This window comes from Seriola dumerili, unplaced genomic scaffold (genome assembly GCF_002260705.1).
Source record: "Seriola dumerili isolate Sdu_G_001 unplaced genomic scaffold, Sdu_1.0 BDQW01000002.1, whole genome shotgun sequence".
NCBI classification, from domain to species: domain Eukaryota; kingdom Metazoa; phylum Chordata; class Actinopteri; order Carangiformes; family Carangidae; genus Seriola; species Seriola dumerili.
The window spans coordinates 1,948,378-1,973,975 of record NW_019174257.1 but is presented as its reverse complement, the minus strand read 5'-3'; the positions used below and the strand labels follow the sequence as shown (position 1 = coordinate 1,973,975).

Here is a 25,598-nt window from a genome sequence, read left to right as displayed (position 1 = left end):
ACCCACCCTCGCTCTCCCCCTCCCCGGCTTGTTGGTCAGTCACGCTGGGTGTCTCCCGGTGGCTCCAGCCAGGTGATCTGACCAGGAATGCACCTCACCCTTTGGCCTTTCAGGGGTAACCAAGCATGTCCGGCGGGGCTTTTCTTTCCTGTCTCTTCTGCCTCCACATGAAAGAGACCCAATTTTTGTCTGGCAGGGGGAATCATTCTTCAAAAAGAAGTGGGAGGTTAGTGGGGGAAAGAATCTCTGCTTCTTCTATCGCAGCAGTTCAGTTCGTGTTTTATGATGTGCTGTGCAGACGCTGTGGAAATTGTTTGCCTCCCTCATAGAATACACATGGCGCTTTGTTGTTCTGGTGTGTGGAAAAAAAAAAAAAAAGGTCACTGACTCATGAACTAAAAATTCCCAAATTTTTGATATACGTGGAAATTCCCAAGTTTTATCTCGCTAACTCATCCCCATGAAAACAATACAAAAAGAACAACTTGTATCAAGTGTCTTCCCTGGCACACACACATGAACCATCGCTGAGTGGCACAAACAGAGGGGTGAGTGTGTTGAGAAAGGTCCCTCAGCCTGTTATGTTTTTGTCAGCCAGGCCCGACTGGACTGACCTTCTCAACTGTCAGAGAGGCTGTGAAACACTGGGACCTGCTTTAGGTTTGCACCTGTTGGGAACGTGAAGGATTTAAACAAATGGAGTCAGATGCCTCTGAGATAACTGCGACTGAGTAAACACTTAGATATGAGAGAGCGATCGCTGTTTTACTGCCTTCACTTCTCTGTATCTGTCTTTTATTCTATTGCAATCATCCTGTCATCCTCCACTGTTTCCTGCTCAAGTCGTCATCCCTCCTCTCACTTTGTGCCTAGTTTAGTCATCGTCACCCCATAACTGCACTTTTTTATCACTAGTTAATGATTTCTTAGTCACTATGCTATAGAGAATGAAGGCAGAAAGAGTAAATGGTGAACTGACATGCAACGAAGGTCACAGGGCAGCAGGTTCAAATCCTCAGCTGGCAACAGGCTCTGTTTCATGAGTTCATGGAGGTGCACAGTGAGCTGGATTCAGTGCGGGCTATTGTGTAACCTGCCCGTGTTGAGGCTTGAGCATGATTAGGATCTTATCTGGATGGAACGAGGCATGCACTCACGGTCGAGTTACACCAAAATGACATGGTTTTTAAGGGATTAAAGAGCACCCTAAATTTACATGACACCAGCTCACACTAGATATCTGGAATCTTCCACTCTGAACTGAGCCGGGCCACAGGGGTTGTCTGTTTGTGTAGCAGCAGAGAATGGTGGTTCACCTGCTTTTGATGTTAAAGGAGGGCGTCTTAACTGATGTGCTGTGATGTATAGTGGGATGTGGTGGGTTATGGTGGGGACGGGGGATGACTCCTCTCCTTTCAACATCTCATTGCTTTGTACTTGAAGCCACCTGTGCTGCCTCAGTGTAGCTGCTGTAAAGGAAAGGTAGAAACCTCAGAATGATGATGATGGACACTTGGACACAGTTTTAAGGCGGTTGAATATGATTTCATTTTATGAATATATTTTTTTAAATAAGGAATATGTTTGCAAATTTTATGTGCTGTTGATGACATAAGTGTTTTGGCACAATGCAGTTTAGAGAAGGAAATCTTCCAGACCACTTCACGTTTTAATTTCAAACAAATTCAATGATATTCATGTAGGCTAGCCTCTAAAAGTAAATATTTGATAAGGTATAGTACAAAGTAATGGAGCTCTTTTCGCATTTATTTAAAATTATATATTCCTTAAAGCCTTTAAGGTTTTTTAAAAGTTTCTTTTTCTGTTTTCTTGCCTTTTACTGTCCCAGCATTTGTTTTTGCAGAGAAGGAAATAAGGTGGATAAATAGACCACGACTAAGTACATTATGGCTTCCAGTTTCTCACTGCACATATACACTGTTTTTTTTTTAAAACTTTTTGTATCATTTCAATTTTTACATATTAGCTACTATACTTTATGTTTTCTGTATGAAAATCCTTATTTAAACATATTCTGTGGTAAATCGTTTGGGGAGTGTACTTTTTCCATTCGTGTTTAGTCAGTCAACAAGCTGCGAAGACTGAGATATGACAGCTGCTGGCTTTCATCCCTCAAACCTTGAGGTCATTCGCACAGGACGTGGTCTGCAGTGTATCAGTGTCACTCACAAACATCATTAACATTAACATACACATCCTTGCCACTCAGTGTTTCTCATATCCATTCTGCTACTATCAACAGTTAACTGTCCCTTTTCTGGTGTGTTTATGTTAGACACATTTCTCAGGAAGTGGGTAGCATTCCTGCGCCGATTATTTTATTCGAATACACAGACCTCATCTATCATTTTAGCTTTAATAGTGAGAGCTCTCTCTAATGACAGGATGTGCATGGGAACAGTCTGTTCCTCTAAGTCTGCTCTGCTTTCCTCTGATGAACCAACTTTAGCAATTATACAATATTTCAAGTGCAGTCTGAATTACGAGTCCAATTTTAAGAAAAGTTCATTTTTTTCTGCAGGAACGGCCTCAGAGTGAAAAGCGAGGCCAGCTGTGTAATCGAGGTTGTCTGTGACTGACTGACTGGTCAGCCGAATGCCATGTGACTGAGATGGAGTTTCCCAATTTAGCCTAACTGTCACTAGATTTAGAAACTTTTTTTCAAACACAACTAGGTATAAATCTAGTATATGACTTGTATGGGTGTCAACTGTGGGCTTAGAGTAACACATGAATTTTGTCAAAACTTTTTCTAATTTTCTAATCATGAAGATGTTTCACATTGTTTCTGTACAAATGTGAAAATCTAGTTAATGCGTATGAAAGACTGACCTACCAGTGTTTCTTGTTGAGGTTGCATTGGAGAGATAAGGAAATACTAAGCAAACACTTTGTTCTTTCAGTTACTTCTCCCGTGTCTTTAACTAACTTCATCAGCTTCATCTTTGTGCTATTAAGGCTTCTATATGTTATTGGACCAGTTGTACAGTAATCGTAAAACACAGTGCCAATGTCTGTTCTGGTATTGATTCTAATAAAGTCTTTCTTCCCCTCCCTCTCTGTTTCCTTCTCTTTAGCTGAAGCAGCCTGACAAGGCAGCAGCGGCAGCTCACACCTATTTCCAGGCTAATCCAGAACATGTGGAGATGGGTCAGAACCTGGAGCAGTACAAAGACCTGCAGGGCGTTGAGGAGGACCACTTTGTAGACCGAGAAGCCCGGCCTCACCAGGTAAACCAGGATATCTGATTTGATGAGTTTCAATGTATAATAGACGCAGCGAGTTCCCTCTTTTGTTATGAGTTATTTTTCCCTTTTCTGTCTCTTTTTCAGGCCTCTTACATGTTAATGCTACAGTTAATGACCTGTTGCACTTTGGCCAGTGATTCTCGTTATTCTACATCACTTCTTTCCAAAAGGGAAAAGTACAGATGTTCTCATATATGAAGGGCCCCTTTGTGTTAATAGCCCTTGCAATTTAACGACTGGAAACTCATTTGGGCCTTTCAGTGCTGGCTGTGGTGAAGACCTGAATGCCAAACAGTTTTGGATCCTTTGTCTGCTGCTCCAGTATCTGTCTGCTCTTTCTCTCTTTTGCCTTTGTCTCTATATCTTCAAGTATTAAACATACTCTGAGTATGTAGGAAGACTCACTCAATGCAAATCTACCTTAAAAAGATTTTAAACTGTCATTCATGCCGACTGTACCTTAATTAAAGCTTTCAACATTATTGATAATTTAACTTATCTGTGTCTCTGCGACTTCGCTTATTACTTAGCTTTTCTGTATTTTGTATTCAGGTATGCAACATTCTAGTCCAAAGCAAATATTCTTTGGAGACACTATATTCATGTATATAACACACATTATTTTAGATTTATCCAAAAACAATTGAGAGCAGTAATCCTTGGTGGCAACTGTTTCCTGTCCTCCTGTTTATTCTAAACAAATGACCGTTGCTGCTGCAGGAAACTTGATGTGCACCAAAGGGCTTGTAAAAGCTTTTATGAGCTGGCTACAAGTTTACTTACAGTATTTTAACTGTTTCAGAGAAAAACAAGCAGCGATTTACTTATGTATAAATGTCAAGGATGAACACCAAAGGTCATAAATACTGATCCAGTCTTTCTCATCATCTTCCATTTCTCCTCCATCCACATGCAGCACTCGTTCACAGCAGCCGTGAGGTTGTATGATAAGGGCGACTATGAGAGTGCTATCGCTCTGTTTGAGGATGCTTTGCTGGAGTACTATAAAGCAGATGTGGAGTGTCGGGCCCTATGCCAAGGGCCGCAGAGGTTTGAGGGCCACGATCACCTCCGCTACCGCTACAGCCTCCATGAACTCATATCAGGTAAGAGCCAAAACTAACAAGAACATGTGTTTACTTCAACAGGAAACAGTTTTATCCTCCAGTAGCACAGAACATGCCTGATTCTGATGCGTCCCTTACAATCTAAGATGAACGAAGTGAGATCGTTTAGTATCGTGACTGCTCCACCAACGCGCCTGGCTGTACTGCATGGCCCCTGAGCTGGAGCTGGGCTTTGTTGTGCTTGAGAGAGCCTGGGGAGGTTTAGGCAAGGCCAAACAGAACTCTTCATGCTCACAAGGTGATCAAATCTGCCTGGCAGTGGCTTGGCACTGGATGGAAGTTGGCTCTGGCTGGATGCGGGCAGATGAGGGATAAAAGTCATGTTTGGACTGGAGGATGTACAGAAAATAAGAAAGACAGAAATGAGAAAAGGAGTCACTGTCATGGATGAAATCAATGCAGGTTCCTATTAGTCCATAACCATTCTGTTGCACATGAAAAAGCATTTAAAACACATGTAGTACAGCAGAGTTCTTGTAATGGAAAAACGTAAAGAAGTGAGTTGTGTTTAATTTTATGTATGTATTTTATTATTATGATGTATTAGGAATATAAACTGTGGGTGCATCTTGGTGGTCTAGTGGTTAAGTTGCATACCATCATGGAGAGCACAACAATCTTTTTAATGTGAAAAAAAGGCCTGAAATAAAAAATAAAAATATAGTTTAAAAAGAAATATAGATCATCACACTCGAGCTTAAACCTTGTTTTCATCAGTCGCCAAGCTTCTCCTGGCACTGCACATATAGAAATACAGAGATTCATATTTCATTGTTATTGCATTGGATTGAATTTCTTGGTGATAAAAATGTGTAAATAAATGTCAAACTGTGAAAGCTTCGGGACAGATTCAAAGGTACAAATCTGAGCAAGGCACATACCGTGTAATCTGTGGTTAAAAAAAAAAAAAATTTCAGAACACTTAGTAAGCACAAGCAAGCAACACAGACATCATGTCCCCTACGCACATTTCGAAAGACTTTGTCCCACAAACTTCCGTGAGTTTTTTTATTGTTGTATGATTTAGCACAGCACTGGGGTCTTGGATTATTAAATCAACTGGAAAAGAGCATGCAGAAAAGAATGAAGAATTCAGAGCGTATTCCAGATTTGAGGGTTTATGGTTTTACTTATCAAATTCATCTGTGCTTTCTGTGTTGTGTGCAATCAAACTGTTTTAATAGGTAACCCTACATTGCAGTGTTAAGATGTTAAGTCCCTAGAGTATATCACATGCAGACGCAGCTAGGAAAGATTTTACACAGTCTCTTAAAAATAAATGAAATAATAAAAAATAAAAAAATAGAAAACAAAAGAAAGTAAGACAAAGCAGGCCCCAGTTGGCGCTGATGTGTTGAATGATATTCTCTGCTGTTCAAAACTATTAGCTGAACTGTACACAGTTAGCTCTGGGATTTGGTAGACATGCTCCATTACTGTCCTCGACAGTCCAGGAAAACATCCTGAACCAGGGCCAGGAGAGCCGCCTGAGTGCACCCGAAATCCCCCGATTCACTACAAGCCTGCCTCCTCTTCTTTTGTCTCTTCTTCTCCTTCTTCTCTCTTTGACCTCACTTAACCTTGTTTCCTTACTGCAGTAGGATAACTGCAGTGTTTTTTTCTTGGCGTCTTTTCTTAAAGGGACATGCTGGTATTTTTGCATGTTTCAGCTCATTGACTACAAATTACATGAAGTCAGTCCAGTTAGAAACACAAAATAAATTTGAACATTTTCCAGTTCGGTGCATTCAGATTCTGAGTCAGAGCCTTGTATAACCAAGTTTTTGCTACGCAAATATTTTCTGTGCTAAAGCTACTTAATTAATATTTTTTGTTTTCACAGTGTCTCTGTTTACTTTTTTTATCTTTTGAGTTTGTTTGTCTGACTAATGCAACACTATTTGGAAGTTTGAGAGCTTCCTTCTTGCACTCAAACACACCACCAGTCCATACTTTTAGCTCGAGTGCATTTATTGTCATTGATATAAAACAAACATTGACAGATTTTGTGTAATATATATAAATTTGGATTTCAAGCAGTATTCAAGTTATACAAGTTAATGCTCAGTGTCCATTTTATTAGATACTCCTCTACAGTTGAAATCTAAGTGAATTTCTGACAATGTCAAAACCTGAAGAGAATGAGCTTCAAGAGGTAGAATGTATGGCAATAGGATTACATTAGTTTGTGCAGGTGTATTTAAGAAAGAGTGGCCACTTCTGCCAAAGTCCTCCGGGACAGCAGTAGCAGTAGTAAAAAAAAAAAAAAAGAATAAAACATGCAGGAGCACGGCTCTAACTGCCTCTTCTTCACACCTGCATCTCTCCCAGTCTCCGCAGCCCTGTTTCTCTCCCTCCTTCTGCTGCCTCTGCTGCTCTCTGTGTCCTGGACAGAACAGAGCAGCTCAATGAGGTCACTGTAAGACAACTACAACTCTAGAGCAACCACTGGCATTCATTAAACTGACAGTTACAGAGAAGAGCCTCTGCATTATTTTATAAGTGTTAGTCACGCAGTCGTAATGAGCTTCATAAATAACAGGCACTAATCTAATCTCACATTTCATGTCATGTGTTATCATTTTAGTTTGTTTACAACACGGTGCGGAGCCAGTACTGTAGGTGTCTGTGTTGACTTTAACAGTACGGGATGTGTGATGTGGAGGGATGTGTATTTGTATCCACAGCAAAACACTTGCAGCAGATGATAAGCAGGCGATTTATATTTGCACCAGTTTTGATCAGGGTTGCTTTTGTTAACACAAGTCAGGCCTTTTTTTCTGGAAACTGAAGCAGGTTGTGCGCAGTAGCCGCAGCTTAATTGCTGACAAGTGTGCTTTGTCTCAAATATGTATGGCCCGGTTGCAAAAACACTGAAAAAATGGCTAACTAGTTTTGGCTGGGCTTTGTTTTACTTACAATCAGTGGGTTATTTTCCAGTAACACTGTGGTAGAGACTGTGATTATTATGTTTACTTGTGTTAAGATGTATGTATGTATGTGTGTTTTTGAGTGTAATATATTCTGTTTTGTGAGTCGAAAAAGGATTTGATAGAGTTATACTATTTTGTATACAGGCTCCACTGACCCAGAAACAGCTTTACATTACGCCATGATTATATCCTAACACAATTCAGATCCATGCTCCGCTTGAGACTCTTGGAAGACATTGAAACAGACCACAACTCTGGTGTCTGAGAGTGAGGAGAGGTAGTGCTGCAGCTGCTCAAAAGTGACCTCACTATACATACACGCTCACAACACACAAACACACAAGCGTGCCATCATCCACTCTGCTGCCTGTCCTCTTGGGGTTCGACATAAGGAAATGATATGTAGCACCATGTGAAATCTGTCTCCCCTTAAGGATCAACAAACCTCAGGATCTATCACCACCTGAGGAGCAACAAAGACATGAAAGGCCTGCACTGTTATGAAGGGAACAGCATTTATTTGATGTATTTCACAGCAACAAGGAATCATATGATGTTGGACTGGCTTTATTTCAGCTAAAACTGGACAACAGGAAACAAGAGACATTTTCTACCAATGACGAACTTTCAGGCCAGTTTCTCAGCATCTGGTTTATATACAGTTCATCAGTATCATCAGTAGACACATTATTATATGCTCTTGTGTTTATTGAGAATCTACATAGTAAACATTACACGAATAATATTTTATCAGCTAATTGGTGTAGAGTGACACGTCATGTTGGCGTTCATGTAGTTTTTGTTTCTCACACTCCATCGATCTTCATTTCTGATCCTTCAGACATTTAATAATTCATTATTTCCAGCTTTTTTTTCTTTTTTTTGATATCACACAGATGACCACAGGAGAATTAATGACTGTGGGCGTGAGACCATAATATAATGGTGACCATATTGCATCGTTGCATAAATTAGCACCAGACCACACAGGATTTTAATTGTGTGTAAAGGACTGGCAGTGATTTTCTGTTCTGAACTATGAACTAAATTATTTCATAGATGCGGTTATTTGCAAGGACAAATGACAATATGTTTTTAGTTTAAAAAAGAAATAAAAAAAGAATAAAAGACCACTGATTTTTCAAGGCTTGCTTAAGATCTTTTTGTTTTGATTTTGGTTGAATATGGTTTACTGCAGGTGGATGCTGATATAGATATTTTTGGAATGAATGTGTCAATTTGCTAATATTCATTACATCCTTCCAAAAAATTAAAAAGCAGAGCTTCCGACGTAGCATTTAGAGAAGTGTCACTTATTGATAAAATAAAATCGTCTCCTTCCAATTATATTGGTGATGGGGGCACAACGCTCATCTTAAAGAATCCAAATGCAAAACATAAGAAGCAACTTATTCTCTCAAAGTTCTGCTGATGAACTAAAAACTGATTTTCAACTATCGTGTTGCAGATCACTTCACTCAGATGCTCCACTGTGAACATGAGTGTGTCAGAGATCTCGCCACCCGACCAGGCCGTCTCTCACCCATGGAGAACTACCTGCCTCTGCACTACGACTACCTTCAGTTTGCCTACTTCCAGGGTAAGTTGAAGGTCTTCAACATGTTTTTTGGATTACTTCAAAAACACCCCTTGGACGTACATTCAGCCCTTTTCGTAATTCATTATCGTCATTTTTCCTATAACACTGTGTAGCACTGTGTATGCTTGGTGTAATTATGAACAAAGAAGATGGACACACCCGTAACTCGTACGCCCAAACACACACACTTGCACACACTCACACATGCACATTCAAGAGATCATGCTGACACGAGCTTCAGACAGGTAGAGTCATTCAACGATGAGCCACACCCTGTTAGAAGTTTCATATCCAGTATTATTGATATTATCTGATGTGCGTTTGTGTATCTGTCTGGATGACTTTCATATGGGTGTGTACCGTCTGAAGCCGGGGGTGTCAGGTGTGTGTGTGTGTGTGTGTGTGTGTGGGTACATGAATGAATGGATAGCCTCAGGTTTCTTATTGTCGATGGATTAATGAAAAGCTCTTCTGGGCAAGAGTGTTGGCACAAAACCAGAGTGTAGTTGAGAGGGACGGTGTGCTGAGTAGTTGTGAGATCACCAGATTATACTTAATGACCCATGAGCATGTGGCTCTGATAAAGAAAAGTGGATCATTGGGTCTGTGCAAACACACCGAGAGTGGGCTGTGATTCCTAACAGCCGCTGGTGGGTGTGTGTTTGTGTCTGTCGTTTTTGCCTGTGTGTGGGAATGGATGGAAGCCCGAAAAGATTTTTTGATAGAGTGTCTCAGTGTATTGTCAAAGTATTGTAAAAGTGGAAATGGTCCACAGCTCAGTGTGTATCCCTACTTAAAAGACTGATATACTTATATATTTTTTTTTCATTACTTTTCTATATTGATTATTTACAGCTGACATTTTTCATCAATAGCCACTCACTACTTTTGCATTTTGCCCCTGCTTTATACAATACTTTACCACATGAGATTCAAAGTGCATTCGCACGCACAAGGTTTTCAAAGGATATTATGCAAACATGCACTGGACTATGAAATTCAGTATTACCACTTTGAATGACTTTGCTGCATGTCTTTTGTTAGTCTTCTTTATCAAAGCGATGAGATTCTTTGAATCCTCTTATCCTATGGTTCATTTGGCTGCACTGTAAACAAATAAACCAGTTTTTTTGGAACTCATGTGTTGCAAAATCAGCCAAGAATTACATTTTAAGGATTATAAACTGAAGGTGTACATCCCTTAATATTTGAAAAAGGTTGAAAAAAGTTTAAAACATACAAAAGCTACAAAGGTGCTCGCAGAGTGCTCATTGAAAATGTGTATTTTTATGGTGTTACTGACTCTACGGTTCAACTTTACTGCACAAATACTAGGATGCCCCATCAAATTCAATACTCAATTTTCTTTTCCTGCCTTCACTTTAATAAACTGAATTGTGCAAAATATGTATGTGAACTTGCTGCAGCAGCCAAACTGGAAATCTGAGGCAGCTACTACTTGCCAATAATCAGTAATGTGAGTGCTCTAACATCCAGCAGCACTGCGACCCTGCTGGGTTTTACACTCCTCAGTGGCTCCACACCACACTGCTGGACGTTTGCCATCAGTCAGCAGCCGCTCATTGTGCTTTAGCTGCTAAAGTTTCCTAAATAAATCCTCAGTGACGTTTTTCTGTTTGACTGAGCTCAAATCTCCAGACTCTTATTGACCTGGTAAAACACAGCTGACAGGAGCAGATATGCTGCCTCAGCTTCAGCCAAGGCAGGAAGTCTTTGGTTAACCCTGCACCTTTACAAGCTAATAAAGAATGTGTTTGTGTGTGCGCTTAGCAGCAGCAGTGAAGAGCGGACGGTGTGTATTGGGTTACATATGTGTGATTGCAGGCAGGCAGTAGAGTATTATCCTGATGTATGTTTGTCTCACTTCATTCTCAACATCCTTCCCAACATGTGCTGTTTCCACTATGTCAGAGTGCAGCTTTTGCTCCATTGTAGTAATGGTTTTGGAATGTCAGCCATGATAGATTTCCCATATTTTGCTCACACTGGTCATTCAGTCCATCTAGTCGATAGCTCAGCATCTCTGCAGAAATGAGCAGAAACCCAAGGCAGCTCAACTGCACCTGGCATATTTGTGTGTGTGTGTGTGTGTGTGTGTATAATTATAGCTCCTTAAATTTGTCCGCATGTAAACTACGAAGAAAAACCATTTGAACTGCTTTCTGTCTCTCTGTCTCTCTGCAGTGGACAGGCTGGAGGAGGCGCTGCAGTGTGCGCTGAGCTACCTTTTATTCCACGAGGGAGAGGAGTTCATGACCGACAACGTGGATTACTATAGCGAGGTGCTGGGACACAACGGCGAACCACGAGAGGTCAGGATCTGCTCTGGGGACGTGGGGTGTGAAAGGGTTAGATGGTTTGAAGTGTGAGAAGGAGAAGAAGGATGTTTCTGTGGATGGATGGCTTGTTGATTCAACTTAATACTGTATTTTAGAGCACAGCTACACATGCCACAGCTTTACAAATTATTTAAACTAGAAAAGAAATAGAAAAGAATCAGCCTGTCTGACATTTTATAAAAAGCTGCTCCGAATTTCCCAGGGCTTCAATTACTACAACAACTTGTTCTCATTTTAGATTTAAGTTAAGTTGTTGGGATAGTTAGATGAAATGAGGAGGAGGGAAAATGTGGAGACAGGAGGCAGCAGTGGCGTTTGCTGTATTTCTTGGATGAACTTGCTACTCGCCGCTTGGCAGGAGTTGCCTCTTAAAGTTTGCTTTTCACTTGTATATGTTCTCCATCCAGCTGGAAGTATTAGGCAAATTTTTCTGTGCCAATGTGTTTACAACACATTTTTTGGAAGGGCATGCTCATCTTTAAATCCTTGCCCCATAACGTTCTGAGTCATTTAAGGCTGAATATTTGTCTGCCTGTCTGAGAAAATGAAATTTGCCCAGTCTTCAGCACTGAGAATTGCTCCTTCCTAAACTCTGATCAGCAGTGGCTTGTTTAAGTCCCAATTACACAACCTCTTTTTCCTAGAAAGCCTGGTACTCATTAGAGCGATTGAGGCTCCCAGCAGGACTGTGTGAACATGCGAGTGTGACACTGCACATGTGTGTTTGAGCTAAAGAGAAGCTGAGAGCTGAGATGTTGCAGCTCACGTTTATATTTTTGTACTCATAACTCGCATTTTTCTCACCCTCCAACCTTTCCGGCCCCGTCAGTTTTACGGTACAGTCGTTGGCCCGCAGATTGCCTCTGCTCTCTGCGTCCGTTCTCCCGCCAGCCTCGAGGAGCTCATTCACAGAGCCCTAGATCTCAGTGCCAGGCCCCGAGCTGCCTCCCTGCCAAAGAATCCTGCCTTTCAGGAACACTGGAGGAGGAGGAAAAGTCATGTCAGAGTGCCCACGGGAGTCTCAGGAACAATTTGTATTAAGAGTGATGCAAGGGAAGACTTTTCTTTTTTATACCACTCCACATGACCTCAAGCCCCAACTCCAACCCTGTTCTTGCAAACAGACAAAAATACAACAGGACAAATCATCCATACACAACCAGATTTCAACAGATCAATCAGCTAAAAGGAGCTTTTTACAGATATATTGGGATCAGTGTGTATTTGGATCAAATACCAAAGTTTAAAGTAATTCAGAAACTGTGTTCATTACATCATTAGTCCATCACTGAGCGCTGACATGTTTAATTATCAACTGTATAATGAATGCATATTATGTGATATATTGTTATTGAATTTTTAAACTTTGACACATCAGTGTCAGTAGTGGCTTCAAAGAACATTTGTCTCTACTGTAACAGTGAGCATGAAAATGATGCAAAAATGTGCAGTGTATTAGTTAACATAAAGAATTACCTTAAAGTTTAATTGTTTGAGAGAGTCTGTCAAAAGCCTTGCTTTTTATAGGTGTACAAAAAAGACAAAATATTAAAGATGAAAGATAAAGACAGAAAATACTTCCAAAAAAAGAGCAAAGAGGAGAAAATGAAAATGATTGTGACTCAAAACAAAGCTCCATATATAAAAAGTGAAGATGATGTAAAATGAAGATGTGTCTAAGGTGTGATATCTTCTCTAGAGTTATTTTCCTCCTGCTAATATCTCTCAAGCACAAAAGCATGCCACCTTAGCAACTAAGGAAATTGTTTACCATGGACCTTTGGTGTGTGTGTTTGTGTTCACAGAAAGCTGCATGGTACCTGAGGAGGCACAAACAGGAACTGGAGCTGCTGCTGATTGGCAGCAAAACAATGGGTGTTGAATTTACCGAAGGGGTGAGAATACAACTTTATCTCAGCGTGTTGCTGTTCCGTACTCATGTTTAACTAAAAACTCAAAGTGGACTGTGACTTATTGACAGACCAGTGCCCTTTAATCCTCAGTTTTTACCCTGAAATGAAAAGTGATTGTGTAATTTAACGGGCGGTTATTGGTAAGCCAGCCCACATGTCTCTGATGCAGAGCAGATCTCCTGCTGGGTGTGTAACAGTCTCAGTGTGGCCCTGCTGCCGGCTGACTCCAACCAGCGTAACAGGTGTCTGGCACATCTGCTCTGCACCACTGTCCTCTCATTCAACAGCGACCCCTGCTGGTCACATTCAAACATGGCATATTTCACTTTTTTTTGTACACAGCATTTATAAAATTACCTCTAGCGCAAATAATGGGATATACTAGTCAAATTAGCACCTCTGGTCTGGTGTATCATTGATGTAAATATTTACTGTTACTACTTTTATTTTTGAAAGTATGAAAGAAACATTTTCTTTTTTTGTAGAATTACTGGAGCAGCACGGGTGGAAGAGACGACTCAAACAGGTAAAAAAGATCACTGCAACTGTAAAACTGTAAAACAAGTTTCCCCTGTCATTGCTTTCCTCCTGTATATCCAGATGGTAAAAGCTATAATCAATACTTTTATACCAACAATAGATCAGATGTCTAATCAGAGCAGGGCGGGGGGGGTTGCTCTTTATCTGCTGGATGTGTAAATAAGCAACTGTTTTAGCAAGTTCACCATATTAACTCAAAGGGGGATAATATGTCAGCGTTTTGTTCACAGCTTTGTCTCACTGTCTCCAAGTGGCCAAAAAATTACTTATTGCGAGTTTAAAGATTGAAATCATGATTGCGTCCCCGCACAACAAAAATATATTTCCTGTTCTCTGCTCTGTCAGGATTCCCTCCGGTACAGACGGATGGATGGAGTATGTTCCCATCTCAGAGAAGAGGAACGTCACTGTTGCTGCTCCACAGCAACTCAATGAAGGTAAATCCTCACTGCCACCAGAGCTGAAGGGGAATGGGGAGTTTAACTGCTATGGTTAAGTCATTAGTGTTCATTTAAATCTTCTCTGCGCACCATAGTTGACATAACATGCTGCATTCTTTAAATGCTGCTCTGTGATCTGTGTAGGTGGCCCCTTGGTGTATGAAAGCGTGCAGCTGGTGCAGAACTCTGCAGCACTGAACGGGACCCAGCGGGTGCTGCTGGATCATGTTATATCTGAGGAGGAGTGTGCAGAGCTCAGGCACCTGGCACATGTAAGGCCATTACACAAAATTAATAAGATGGATTTTAATCACTGGAATTGTGATGAACAACAATAAAACTTGTTGTGTATGTTTTATTTTGGTTGAAAGCTTTAGCATCTCTTCAGATCTGAAAATCACACCTGACAGTCAAGTTCAGTGTGTGTACTTGAAGCTGAACTCTGGCTGTGTTCTTGTCCTCCAGGCTGTCACCATGGCAGGAGACGGTTACAGAGGGAGGATGTCTCCACACACTCCCAATGAGAAATTTGAAGGAGCCACTGTGCTTAAAACCCTGCAGGTACACTAACAGCTAAACATAATCTTAATTAATTATTTTCTTTAATGTTAAAAAAAACATACTGTTTAGTATCTCTCACACATTTTGGGCCTGCAGTTGATAATCAGTTGGGGACAAATGCTGGATCTAAAACTTAGAAGTCATTATTCAATCGAGCTGATCAATTGATTTATTGTTGGACAGCATGTTAGAGTGTCTTTGTTTCCTCCTCCCTGCAGTATGGCTATGAGGGCAGAGTGCCAATGAGGAGCGCTCGCCTCTTCTACGATATCAGTGAGCGAGCGAGACGCATCATTGAGTCCTACTTCCTGCTCAACTCCACCCTGCATTTCTCCTACACACACCTGGTGTGCCGGACAGCCATCACAGGTCACTCACACACAAACACAGACATACTTACCATATGATATGATGTCTTTAACCGATACTCCTAGTGAGGGTGAAGGAAAATGAGCTCAACTGCAAAGTCTTATGTCATTTTTAAATCTATTTTATTGTATCTCATTGTCACTTACTTACTTGATTTGTCCTTTTCTTCTTAGCTTATCAGTCATCTGTGAAGCACTTTGAACTGCACTAACCTGTATGAAAAGTGCTGTACAAATAAAGTTTGATTTATTGATTGATAAGGAAAGACACTGAGACACTGCAATGCACCAACAGTAGATTTAATAAACGTCCCTGCTATCCTTGATGGTTCACATAAGGAACACATGGTTGGTTCATGGATGGTTCACATTACACATAATATATGAAAGGGTAGTGGTAAATAGTTGTAGTATAATAATAATAATAATAATAATAATAATATCCGGGAGGGAAAACACTGAACTATTATTTTCTGTATAGATATGTATTTATGCTTTTTGTGCCTTTTGTTGTTGTTTTGTTGTTTTTAGGCCAGCAAGACCACAGGAATGACCTGAGCCATCCCATCCATGCTGACAACTGTCTGCTGGACCCCGAGGCCAATGAATGCTGGAAGGAACCACCAGCATACACATACAGAGACTACAGGTACAGTATGAGGCCACATAAAAGAAAAAAATATACTTTGCTGCTGCTGTTTTACATGTATCAATGGTCACTATCAGATCCCTTCATTTAATGTTGAGTCTGTGTTGACCTTTACTTTTCTTTTTTTTTTTTTCAGTGCACTATTGTATCTGAATGGAGATTTCGAAGGAGGGGAGTTCATATTCACAGAAATGGATGCTAAAACAGTCACAGTAAGCTGGTTCACATTTGCTTCTATATGAGATATTTGAAAATGGCTCTGGTTACTGTAGTGCGGGGCCATTCTGTATGCTTTATATTTATGCAGGTTAATTATCAATTTACTACAGTCACAGTGTATTTTTTAAAAAGCTGGGATTTGACCGTCTGGCAGGACAAGTCAATGCACCAATACCAAAGATAACAGTCATCACTTTCATCCTCTCCAGGCATCAGTGAAGCCCAGGTGCGGCAGGATGGTGGGTTTCTCATCAGGAGGGGAGAATCCACACGGCGTGAAGGCCGTCACCAGCGGGCAGAGGTGTGCTGTGGCTCTGTGGTTCACCCTGGACCCACTCTTCAGAGAACTGGTAAACGCCTGTATTTAAAGTACTTTTCCAGCAGTGTTGGCCCTGAGTAATAGTCATACTCTAAGTTCATCTTAATTTTTATTCCAGTTTTGGCTCAAATACAAGTTGTTGTTATCATTATAGTTCCAATTATTAGTTCTTAATTTTTGTGAGCTATGAAGGGAATTTCCTTTAATCAGACAAAGATTTGCGTACATAATTTCCTTAAGCCGTCAGGGCAGCCTTGTTGATCCTTTCAATCATCTGGACAAGGCAGCTTTAAATAATCAAAGCTTATCTTTTCAAATCATAAACATGGCAGAGATATTCCCTTCCTATATAAATAAGAGGCCATAGATTCACTGTGTGCCCAAATCAAATTCTAATGTTAGTTCTGAACACTGGTGAGAGACTTGAAATTGTTATTCCACATCACATTGACTAATTTGAACGGAAGGAATGCCTAAAACTTTTCTCCTTGAAAATCAAACTCATTTTTCCTCTTTATCCTTTGCTATTCCAGATGTTCCTTAATTTCATTTCTCCCTTATTTTTTTATTTATTTATTTTTTCTTCCCTAGGAGAGACTGCAGGCGGATGAGGTGATCCAGGCATTGGACACACAGTCTGTGTGGGGACAGGGCCTCAGCATTAACCCTAAAGATGAACTGTAGAAGCAGAAAAAACAGCTTTGCCCCCCCCCTCCCCCCAAAATCAAATCCTTCTATATATTTTAACTATTTATTGAATGACCTTTGGATCAGAACATTTCTATTTTTGTACTGTTTGAAGTGCAAGATCAATAATATTGACATTTTTGTGACGTATGTTTGTTTTGTTTCATGTTTCTTTACACACCAGTACTTGAGTTTACCTTTGGTTCTTTGTCTTTCCTTCCAGTGACAGCCTCGGGTTAAGAAAAAGTCTGATTCACTTTGTCTTGTTTGTACTTGGTGTTTCCTCTGAAGACTGTTTCTACCTGTTGTCTCACTGAACTGTGAAGAAGCCAAAGAGAAGAACAGCAGACACTGTTCTGCTTTGGGTTTTACTTGTTCTTATTCTGGTCAAAGTATTCAGTGGGCGTTATTCAAAAACACAATGTACACTTATTAAAAAATAGCTTAATTTCACTGGTCAGTAGTTCAAGATAACATTAGATTTGATCTTCACAAATGATACTGTTACATATGCTATTATTATTATTTTATTTTTATTTTTTTCCGTGCCAGTAATAATTATTTTCAAAGTAGGCAGTGCACTGTTTTTTTCTAATTTGGGTATCTCTGAGTCTCAAATAACACTCATTTAAAAAACTCTTAAAAAAAAAAATAACAAAGAGATATGTTCGAAATATGCTGAATATTTAATGATCATGCACTCTGTCCTCTGTGTGTCAAGTCTGAAACTGAAAATGTCTTCTGTCACTACTTTGTTCACTTTTCCTTTTGTTGTGATAAATCACTCCTCTCCTAACTGGGCACACAGAGCAGAATACTGGTTTACATGTTCACTGACATGAGGACGTGGTGTGTGTGTGTGTGTGTGTGTGTGTGTGTGTGTGTGTGTGTGTGTGTGTGTGTGTGTGTGTGTATGTACGTTTTATGTTTTACTTTTATTTATGGGTTTTTAATAATAGACAGCTGCAGTTGTAACTGTCTGCATTTAATATGATGAACTTTTATTCATAAAAGATGTCAATCATTCCTGTTTCAAGGAATACATATTTGTTAAGGTCTTTTATTTCTTGATATTTGTGTTGATGATACAGATGATAGGCCGAGTCGTGCACTGTAAATCCAACGGAAAGAAACAAACAAAGAGTAGCTTTGTTTTTCTGCATAGATTTAAAATGCTAACCGGAAACTTAATCCTGTCGTTTTATGAGGTTGGCCACTTTTGTTTCACTGATGTTTTATTTTGAAATGCTGTAGCAAACAAAAATGTATGTGTACATGCCTATAAATTAAAAATATTCTAAATCTATATTCAATTGTGTGTTTTTGTTTTATTTTTTCATGTTTTACTGCATAACATTTAACCTCATTCATTCAACTAAAACTGAAAAATTCTTTTATTCATATTATTCATAACAGTAGTTTCTTCTTAAAGATATATATTTATTTCCTTTACAGTTAAATCAGTTCATGTAACCTCTTACAAAGTAAAGTATCCTTGTATTATATATATGTAACCAAATACTCTCTGATCAAAGGCATACAGTAAGAAATGGTTCTGCCCTTGTATTTAAGCTGCACATCACTGCAGTTTGTTAAGAGCTCCATTTAAATTAAAGTGCACCTGCCTGTAAATACAGCAAAAAAAAAATCATTCACCTATCACACATATTTTTCACACTGAGTAGAGGTCACTGTGGTAAGCTGTTTTTAAGAAATGTGCTTTAACAGCAAAGAAATAGAAAGGTTAAAACAAAACCCTAGCAACAACTACAGACAGAATAATGTATGTATTATGTTTCACACCAAGTCTTGTGTTGTCCAGACTGTAATTAAATGAACAGATCTGTAGCATCTGAATGGACTCTAATCCAGTTTCAGGTGATGCTGTGTGAACTCAGCGGTCATGGTGGGTGTGTGCGGTTCAGAAGCGGTAGGCCAGCTGCTCTGTGAATCTGAATGGCTTGGTTTCATTGACAGTACACAGTAGGTCCCGCATGCGTCTCGCTCGCCGCTCCTCCAGCACTAACCTGCGGGAGCGTTCTCGAGCCGCCTGCTGCTCTGCTCGCTTCTCCGCCCGCTTTCGCCTCACCCACCTGAGGACGGACAATGTCAGAACAAATGGTTTTGATACCAAATTTAATGTTAGAATATAAAGTGAAATATTGCCAGATCACATTGAATACCTGGGCACAGAAATGTAAAAGCCCACTTTTAGTATAAGTATTCAGTATTACTACAAGCGGCCACTTCAAAAGAGCCTCCAGCCCCGAGGCCCTGTGGACCTTTGGGCCCTGAGCCTGTGACCAGTGGGTCATTTCAGTAATTTCTGTAAGTACTCTCTCCTCCTACACTTGCTGGGATTTTTTGCCTGCTCACTGAATGAGGACAGTAGGTTCTACCAGCAACTGAGCAACAAGTGACCTTTATCTAAGCTGCAATTTCAACTGAATGCCAACAGAGGTCAGGAAAGATGAGTCTCCTCAGTGCAATGTGTAATTATTTGAGTGGTTGAGGTAAAAAATGCCAGATGATAAATTGTGATGTTATTTGATTTGAAAGGGTTAAAAGGTTACTTCATAATTAGTTGAAAATGTCAAAAAAATAATGTAATAATAGTTATGTAATTCATCAAAAAAATCTAAGGGTTTATTACTACAGGCCTTGAATGAAAAAGCCAAAAGGATAAGAATTAACTCACAGTTTGAAGGCACGTTCACACTCCTCGCGGCTGCGTAAGAAGTAACCACTGTCCTCCTCGAGCTTCTTCAGCTCCACCAGCTGTCTCTCTTTCTGCTGCTGGTCCTGCTTCCTCTGAAGCCACAGTCTGAAGGCCTCCTCCGAGTCACTCTGTGAAGAGTCTCTCTGTGTGAAGAAGTAGAAATGAATGTAGTGGGCTAATAAAATTGAAACAACAGTAAACATTCATAATGCAATGTTTTGAATGGCTCTGATTAGTGTTATAAATTGCTTTTCCTTAAATTTTATGTGAGTGAGGTTTGAGTCTGTAGGATTGCTGGTCTGTTTATGATAGCACAGACGCCAAGTTTTTCTTCTTCTGGGTATAACAAATAAACCATTGTCAGTACCCCAGATAAAACAATCTCTGCAGAGGTTTCTTTTCCTTACCTGTATTGTAAGAAATACAGTAAAAAGGTGTTTTAAATAATATATGTTTTTGTGCACTCTGTATGGAATATATGAAATGCTGCGTTATATTAGCCAGGTACAGAGTGGTTGAAAATGTAATGGTTAACTTTAAAATATTGTGGATGATATTTTTATTTCTGTTTTGTAACAATAGGTTGACAGTTAAATGTTGTGCACCCTCTAAAATCAGAATACAGCACATCTTGGTACCTAAATAAATTCTGTATTATTATCTTATCTTATGAATATCTATGTTTTCACTTTGAAACTCTGAATCAAGGCTTCACTCCTGTAGGTTATAGAACTTGAGGCCTAGTGCTTGTTCAATAGAAAACAAATTAAATTACACTAGTGACAGGAACCTGAGAGGATAGTGGTTGACTAATCAATACAAATAATTACTAATATCTAAGAAAAACAAAAATAATCAAATGACCAGCCACAGAGTTGTAGCCCACATACACTGTTGATGGGCCTACTTCTGAATGTTTGTATAAATATAAACTGGAAAGTTATATAAAGTGTATTTTTGTGTTTTAGTAGGCTGGTGTGCCCCCTCGTAGCCATACCTTAGAATTCATCTTTTCCATCTCCTGAGCTCGTTGGATCCTTCTCTCCTCCTGAAGCTGGTCTCTCTTCCTCATCAGCCAGGCCTTGAATGCCAGCTCGTTCTCCTGCCTCTTCTGCTCCTCTTCCTCGCGTTTCATCTGCTCTGCCTGACAAGAGTGATTAAAAACCTGATTCAAGTAATTATCAACTAGTGGAAATATAAATATGATGCATATGCAATTCTGTTATTTGTTGATAAATGTACTATTTTAGTGGTACAGAATTTACAAACTACTGATCAACTGTATCACTTCTTTCTTACCTCTCTAGCCAGCTTTTCCTTCCTCTCCTGGATCCTGTTCAGCAGCTCTTTCTGTTGGGAGGAGAGGGTGTAGGTGGTCTGGAAGGGTGTCCCAGTAGCTGACTGCACCCGCCGCTTGCTGCCTCTCATCTGGCTCCCTCTCTGGCTGTGGCTGGCTGAGCTGGGCCTGCTCTTGGGCTGCGATGGAGGTCTGGGGGCCCGGAGGTGATCAAAGTCCTGCTGGAAGGGGGAAGAGCCGGCACGAGAACGAGGAGAGGAGGAAGAGGAAGAACTGTGGATCTTACTGGAGCTCACAGTCTGTGGGGACGAGCCGGAATAGTCGTTGTAGTTGTTTGTGATAGGAGGGAGAAGTCCTTGACTCTCCACCTCTTTCAAGCTGACCAGGTCAAACTTTCCATCTTTTTCTACAAGGACTCTGCCCTCCTTTACCTCCTGCCCTCCATAACTGCTCTCCCCAGCCCTGCCAGATCCTCCAGATCCTACTCTTTCGTCCCGCAGGGAAAGTTTTAGCTCAGAGAGCTTCCCTGAGACTTCAGTCTCTACCTCTGTATCCTTTGCTCTATCCTTGTTCTCGTTTCCCCCTTCCACCTCACTGCTTTTGCCAAACTGCAGCGGAGGCACCACCAGGTCCACCAGCGTCTCTTTAAAATGCAGGCGCCTGCGCCTCGTCATATCTGGAGCTTCCTGGTCCTGCAGCTCCCGGTTTGCCTGCTGGATCTTATCCAGAATGTACCTCTTCTCCTCATCTGTCTGGTCATCCATCCCTGGAGGAGGTGGGACTATAGGTGATGACTTATTTGGGCTGTCTCTGTCAGAGTCATACTCCAAGGGCTCCATAGGTGAAGGCCACCTCTCTTCATCTTCCTCTAACTCCTCTGTTTTGTTGCCTTTCTTCTCCTCTTTGTAGCTTCTCTCCTTTCGTTTCATTCTTTGCTGTTTCTCATCCTCCTCCAATTCTTTGTCAATGTCTGCCTCAATGTCATCGTAGTCAGGACCCTGTGGGGTGGAAAAGGAAGAGGCACACTGCATTCATTGTTTGGATGTAAATGAATGAGCAGCATCAATACCTAGCAGGTAATAGGTGTGCTAGTGTGATAACAGCCATGTGTAAGTGTGTTCATCAATATTGCATCCAGCAGTGGCACAGTGAAAGTATGTCACTGTATGTCAACAGAGCAGGTTTCACATGCAAATAGTGAGATGTGCCAGGTCAGGTAACTCAACACTATTCACTGTCACACTTTCACAGAGCAGGGTCAGGGACCCATTCATCACCCAGTCTGCAGTAAGTAGATCGAATAAAACAAAGAAGCAGGGTGATAAAAAAAAAAAAAAAACTGAGTGAAAGCAGAAAGAAGAGATCGAATCAGTCTGCCCAGTGGTCTCATATAAATCGTACTTTGCACAGTGAGGCCTGACTTACCTGGTCCTCACTCCGGCCTTCCTCACTGATCAGCCAGTCCAGATCCTTCTCAAAGTCATCCTCATACTCCTCCTGGGACTTTGTGCAAACCACCTCACTCATAATCTACCACTGGGAGAAGATCAGAGACAAAATGGAGGTATGATTTTTGCCACACTAGCTGCTAGACCTAAGAAAAGTCACAACAGCCACTCAGTCCTAAGCCAGATCTGGATCTTGTTTTCTCTAACATAGAGCAAGTAGAGCCACAGACTCACATTTTTTGTATCTGGTAGATATGTCTTCGTCATTTTAACCATTCAGCCACTCTGGTTAAAATCAAGGAATTGAACATTCAGTCCAAGGTGTGTAGTCTTTTATTGTCTGGTTTATCTAATGACAACCTTGACATCTTGGTATATCCAGAAGTATAGCACTGACTTCAAATTCCACCAATCAAGAAACAAAGAGAGATGTGAATATGGCCAAAGAAATATATTCTTCAGTGATGATGTTTAAACAAATTTACCTACATAAAAAACTATGCCATGAATTTTATTGTTGAGGTGCATGATATAGTAAATAGCCAACTATAAAACAGTAGTTACAATAAATATTTTTAAGTAAATTTAACCGAAATTGATCGGCACTTTGATGTACACATATATATTGTATTACATTGTGGTGACCAGAGTCCCTAGTTGTTTACCACTCCAATGTGACCTCATTTAATCAAAGTGTGAACAGCCCAGAGAGGTACATATCTGGTACTGTCTACCTGTCAGTAGAGTCACTGATGTATGTGGGATGAGTGGCAGTGTTGGATATCCTATGACCTGTGTAACTGAGAATCTAAACTGACAGACAGTAAACACTCTACAGCACAGCGAAGGCCAGCATGTCCCATCACGTTCTCTCTAATTGGATTATCAAAATAGCATCGCATAAACCAAATTTCAAGGCAAATATTGTGCAAAAATTATGCTTTTAGTTTAGTTATTGTGTTACAGAGCATTGAAGAACAGTTGATTTTTTTCATCACTGTGACACCAATTGCATTCAGTCCAACTATAGATGGGGCTAATTTATGTAAGCTAAAGTAGAATCACATAAACTCATCCATTGATAGCAGCCCCACCACACCACAGTTTGTTTATGGGTTAACTGTGCGCTTGGTTGCCACCTAGTGGACCACAATCAGTACTGTAGGGTGGGCAATAAACTATTATGCTTGTTTTTTGTCACACATATTCCCTATCTGCTTTCACGTAGATTATGCTTACTGTAGTTTATCTGCATTTCTGTTGTAAAATCCAGTTAAACTGGCTGCAAGGCAGGATGTAACACAAGAAGATTGTGTAATCCTATTTATTTTCATACCTCTGTGGTTTATAAAAATAAACAGGACAGAAATGATAAATAGGACAGTGAACTGTAGAGCAGAGTCTACGCCTATATGACTCATATAAATCAAAGTTTTGTCTATTTGGAATAGATAGCAGTACAAACTGAGGCACCAAGGCTGTTAAACTCACCACCAGCTGTTCCCTGCGTAGTACTCCTGTTTAGTTAAAAGCGGCGAAAGACGACATCCAGCCAGGTTGTTTGGTGACTATTTCTCCATCTAACTGGCCCACATAGTGCTTGGCAGTCTGCGAAACAACACCTGAGCACATAATCTGCTTCTACTCCCTCTGCAGTCCTAAAAGGTTTAATGGACCCGTCGTCATAGAGACCTACAACACGCTTTACTACTTGCGCATGCGCGGTCAGGGAGCAGTAATTTACAGTCCATAAAAATCTCCATATACATACTGTAAACAAAGGTATACACCCAAATACCCTCCAAAAAAAATCTGGAAGCATCTTTTAAAATATGATTACAACCATAAAATACTGTCTGTGTGTTAATTTTACATATGAATAGTCAGTTATGTCATCGTGAGAGAATGAATGTATTATTGAATACAAGGATCACTTTAACTACTTTCTGTTATTCAATCTATAAAAATAAAGCATTAAACTAAAATTGATCTGGTCCAAAGAAATGGATCAGATTAGATATACATATTTATGTATATTTGTACAAATTTATACAGTATGTATATATTTATAAGGCCTTTACGGTGCATTAATACCTCTCTTGCAGGGAGGAATAGATAAAAGTTGCAGATAAAATAATACAAAACCTGACAATCCAGCAAAAAACTTTTTTCCAGATAGCGAAAATTATTTCTAAGGCATAAAAAGTCACAATAACGTCATAGTATAGAAGGCATAATAACGTCGGAGTAAATTCAGGCATAATAAGTCATGAAAACGCCATAGTATAGTAAGGCATAAAAAGTTATGAAAAGGTAATTGTATAAAGAGTCATAAAAAGTCATAAAAATGTCATAGTATAGTGAGGCATAAGAAGGTCATAATATAGTAAGGCTTAGAAGTCATAAAAACGTCATAGTATAATAAGACTCAAAAACATCATAGTATAGTAAGGAATAAAAGTCATAAAAATGTCATTGTATATTTAGGCATAAAAATGTCATTGTATATTAGGGCATATAAAAATTCATAGTATAGTAAGGCATAAAAGAGGCATACTAACGGAGGAGGAGGCATTAAAACGTCATAATGTGGTATGGAATAAAAAGTCACAAAAACGTGATAGTATAGTAAGGCATAAAAAGTCATAAAATTGTCATAGTATAGTAAGGCATAAACACATCATAGTATAGAAAGGTTTAAAAACGTCATAGTATAGTAAGGCATGAAAACGACATAGTATAGTATGGCAAAAAAAAGTGAAAAAACGACATAGTATAGTATGGTAAAAAAAAAAAGTGAAAAAAACAACGTAGTATAATGAGGCATAAAAACATAAAAACGTCATACTATAGGAAGGTTTAAAGACGTATTAGTATAGTATGGCAAAAAAAGTGAAAAAACAACATAGTATGATAAGGCATATCAACATCAAAAAACAACGTGATATTATAGTAAATTATGAAAACGTCATAGTATAGTAAGGATTTAAAAGTAAAAAAAACGACATAGTATAGTATGGCAAAAAAAGTGAAAAAATGGCAAAGTATAGTATGGCAAAAAGAGTGAAAAAACAACATAGTATTATGAGTCATAAAAACATCAAAAAACATCATAGAATATTAAGATATGAAGCCGTCACAGTATAGTA

The 25,598-nt window shown here is 39.7% G+C and overlaps 2 protein-coding genes across 2 annotated transcripts in view; one reads left to right on the top strand and one right to left on the bottom strand.

The window, feature by feature from the left end:
* p3h2 (prolyl 3-hydroxylase 2) overlaps window positions 1-17,018 on the top strand; it is a 54,171-nt gene extending 37,153 nt beyond the window's left edge. The window contains exons 2-15 of the mRNA XM_022738706.1: window positions 3,099-3,251; window positions 4,186-4,375; window positions 8,798-8,929; window positions 11,135-11,262; window positions 13,095-13,184; window positions 13,688-13,728; window positions 14,088-14,179; window positions 14,327-14,454; window positions 14,648-14,743; window positions 14,962-15,112; window positions 15,643-15,760; window positions 15,897-15,972; window positions 16,189-16,329; window positions 16,890-17,018. Of these exons, the coding sequence (XP_022594427.1) occupies window positions 3,099-3,251; window positions 4,186-4,375; window positions 8,798-8,929; window positions 11,135-11,262; window positions 13,095-13,184; window positions 13,688-13,728; window positions 14,088-14,179; window positions 14,327-14,454; window positions 14,648-14,743; window positions 14,962-15,112; window positions 15,643-15,760; window positions 15,897-15,972; window positions 16,189-16,329; window positions 16,890-16,982 (1,629 nt within the window). The 3' untranslated portion in view covers window positions 16,983-17,018. The remainder of the gene's footprint in view (window positions 1-3,098; window positions 3,252-4,185; window positions 4,376-8,797; window positions 8,930-11,134; window positions 11,263-13,094; window positions 13,185-13,687; window positions 13,729-14,087; window positions 14,180-14,326; window positions 14,455-14,647; window positions 14,744-14,961; window positions 15,113-15,642; window positions 15,761-15,896; window positions 15,973-16,188; window positions 16,330-16,889) is intronic.
* A 1,733-nt stretch (window positions 17,019-18,751) lies between these two features.
* Window positions 18,752-24,088, bottom strand: ccdc181 (coiled-coil domain containing 181). Its single transcript, XM_022738417.1, has 6 exons — window positions 23,941-24,088; window positions 22,427-22,537; window positions 21,004-21,999; window positions 20,702-20,848; window positions 19,684-19,847; window positions 18,752-19,078 (listed from the first exon to the last, which is right to left on the bottom strand). Exons 2-6 carry the CDS (start codon window positions 22,526-22,528, stop codon window positions 18,907-18,909), a joined length of 1,581 nt encoding a protein of 526 aa, XP_022594138.1. The 5' UTR covers window positions 22,529-22,537; window positions 23,941-24,088; the 3' UTR covers window positions 18,752-18,906.
* Window positions 24,089-25,598: the final 1,510 nt, after the last annotated feature.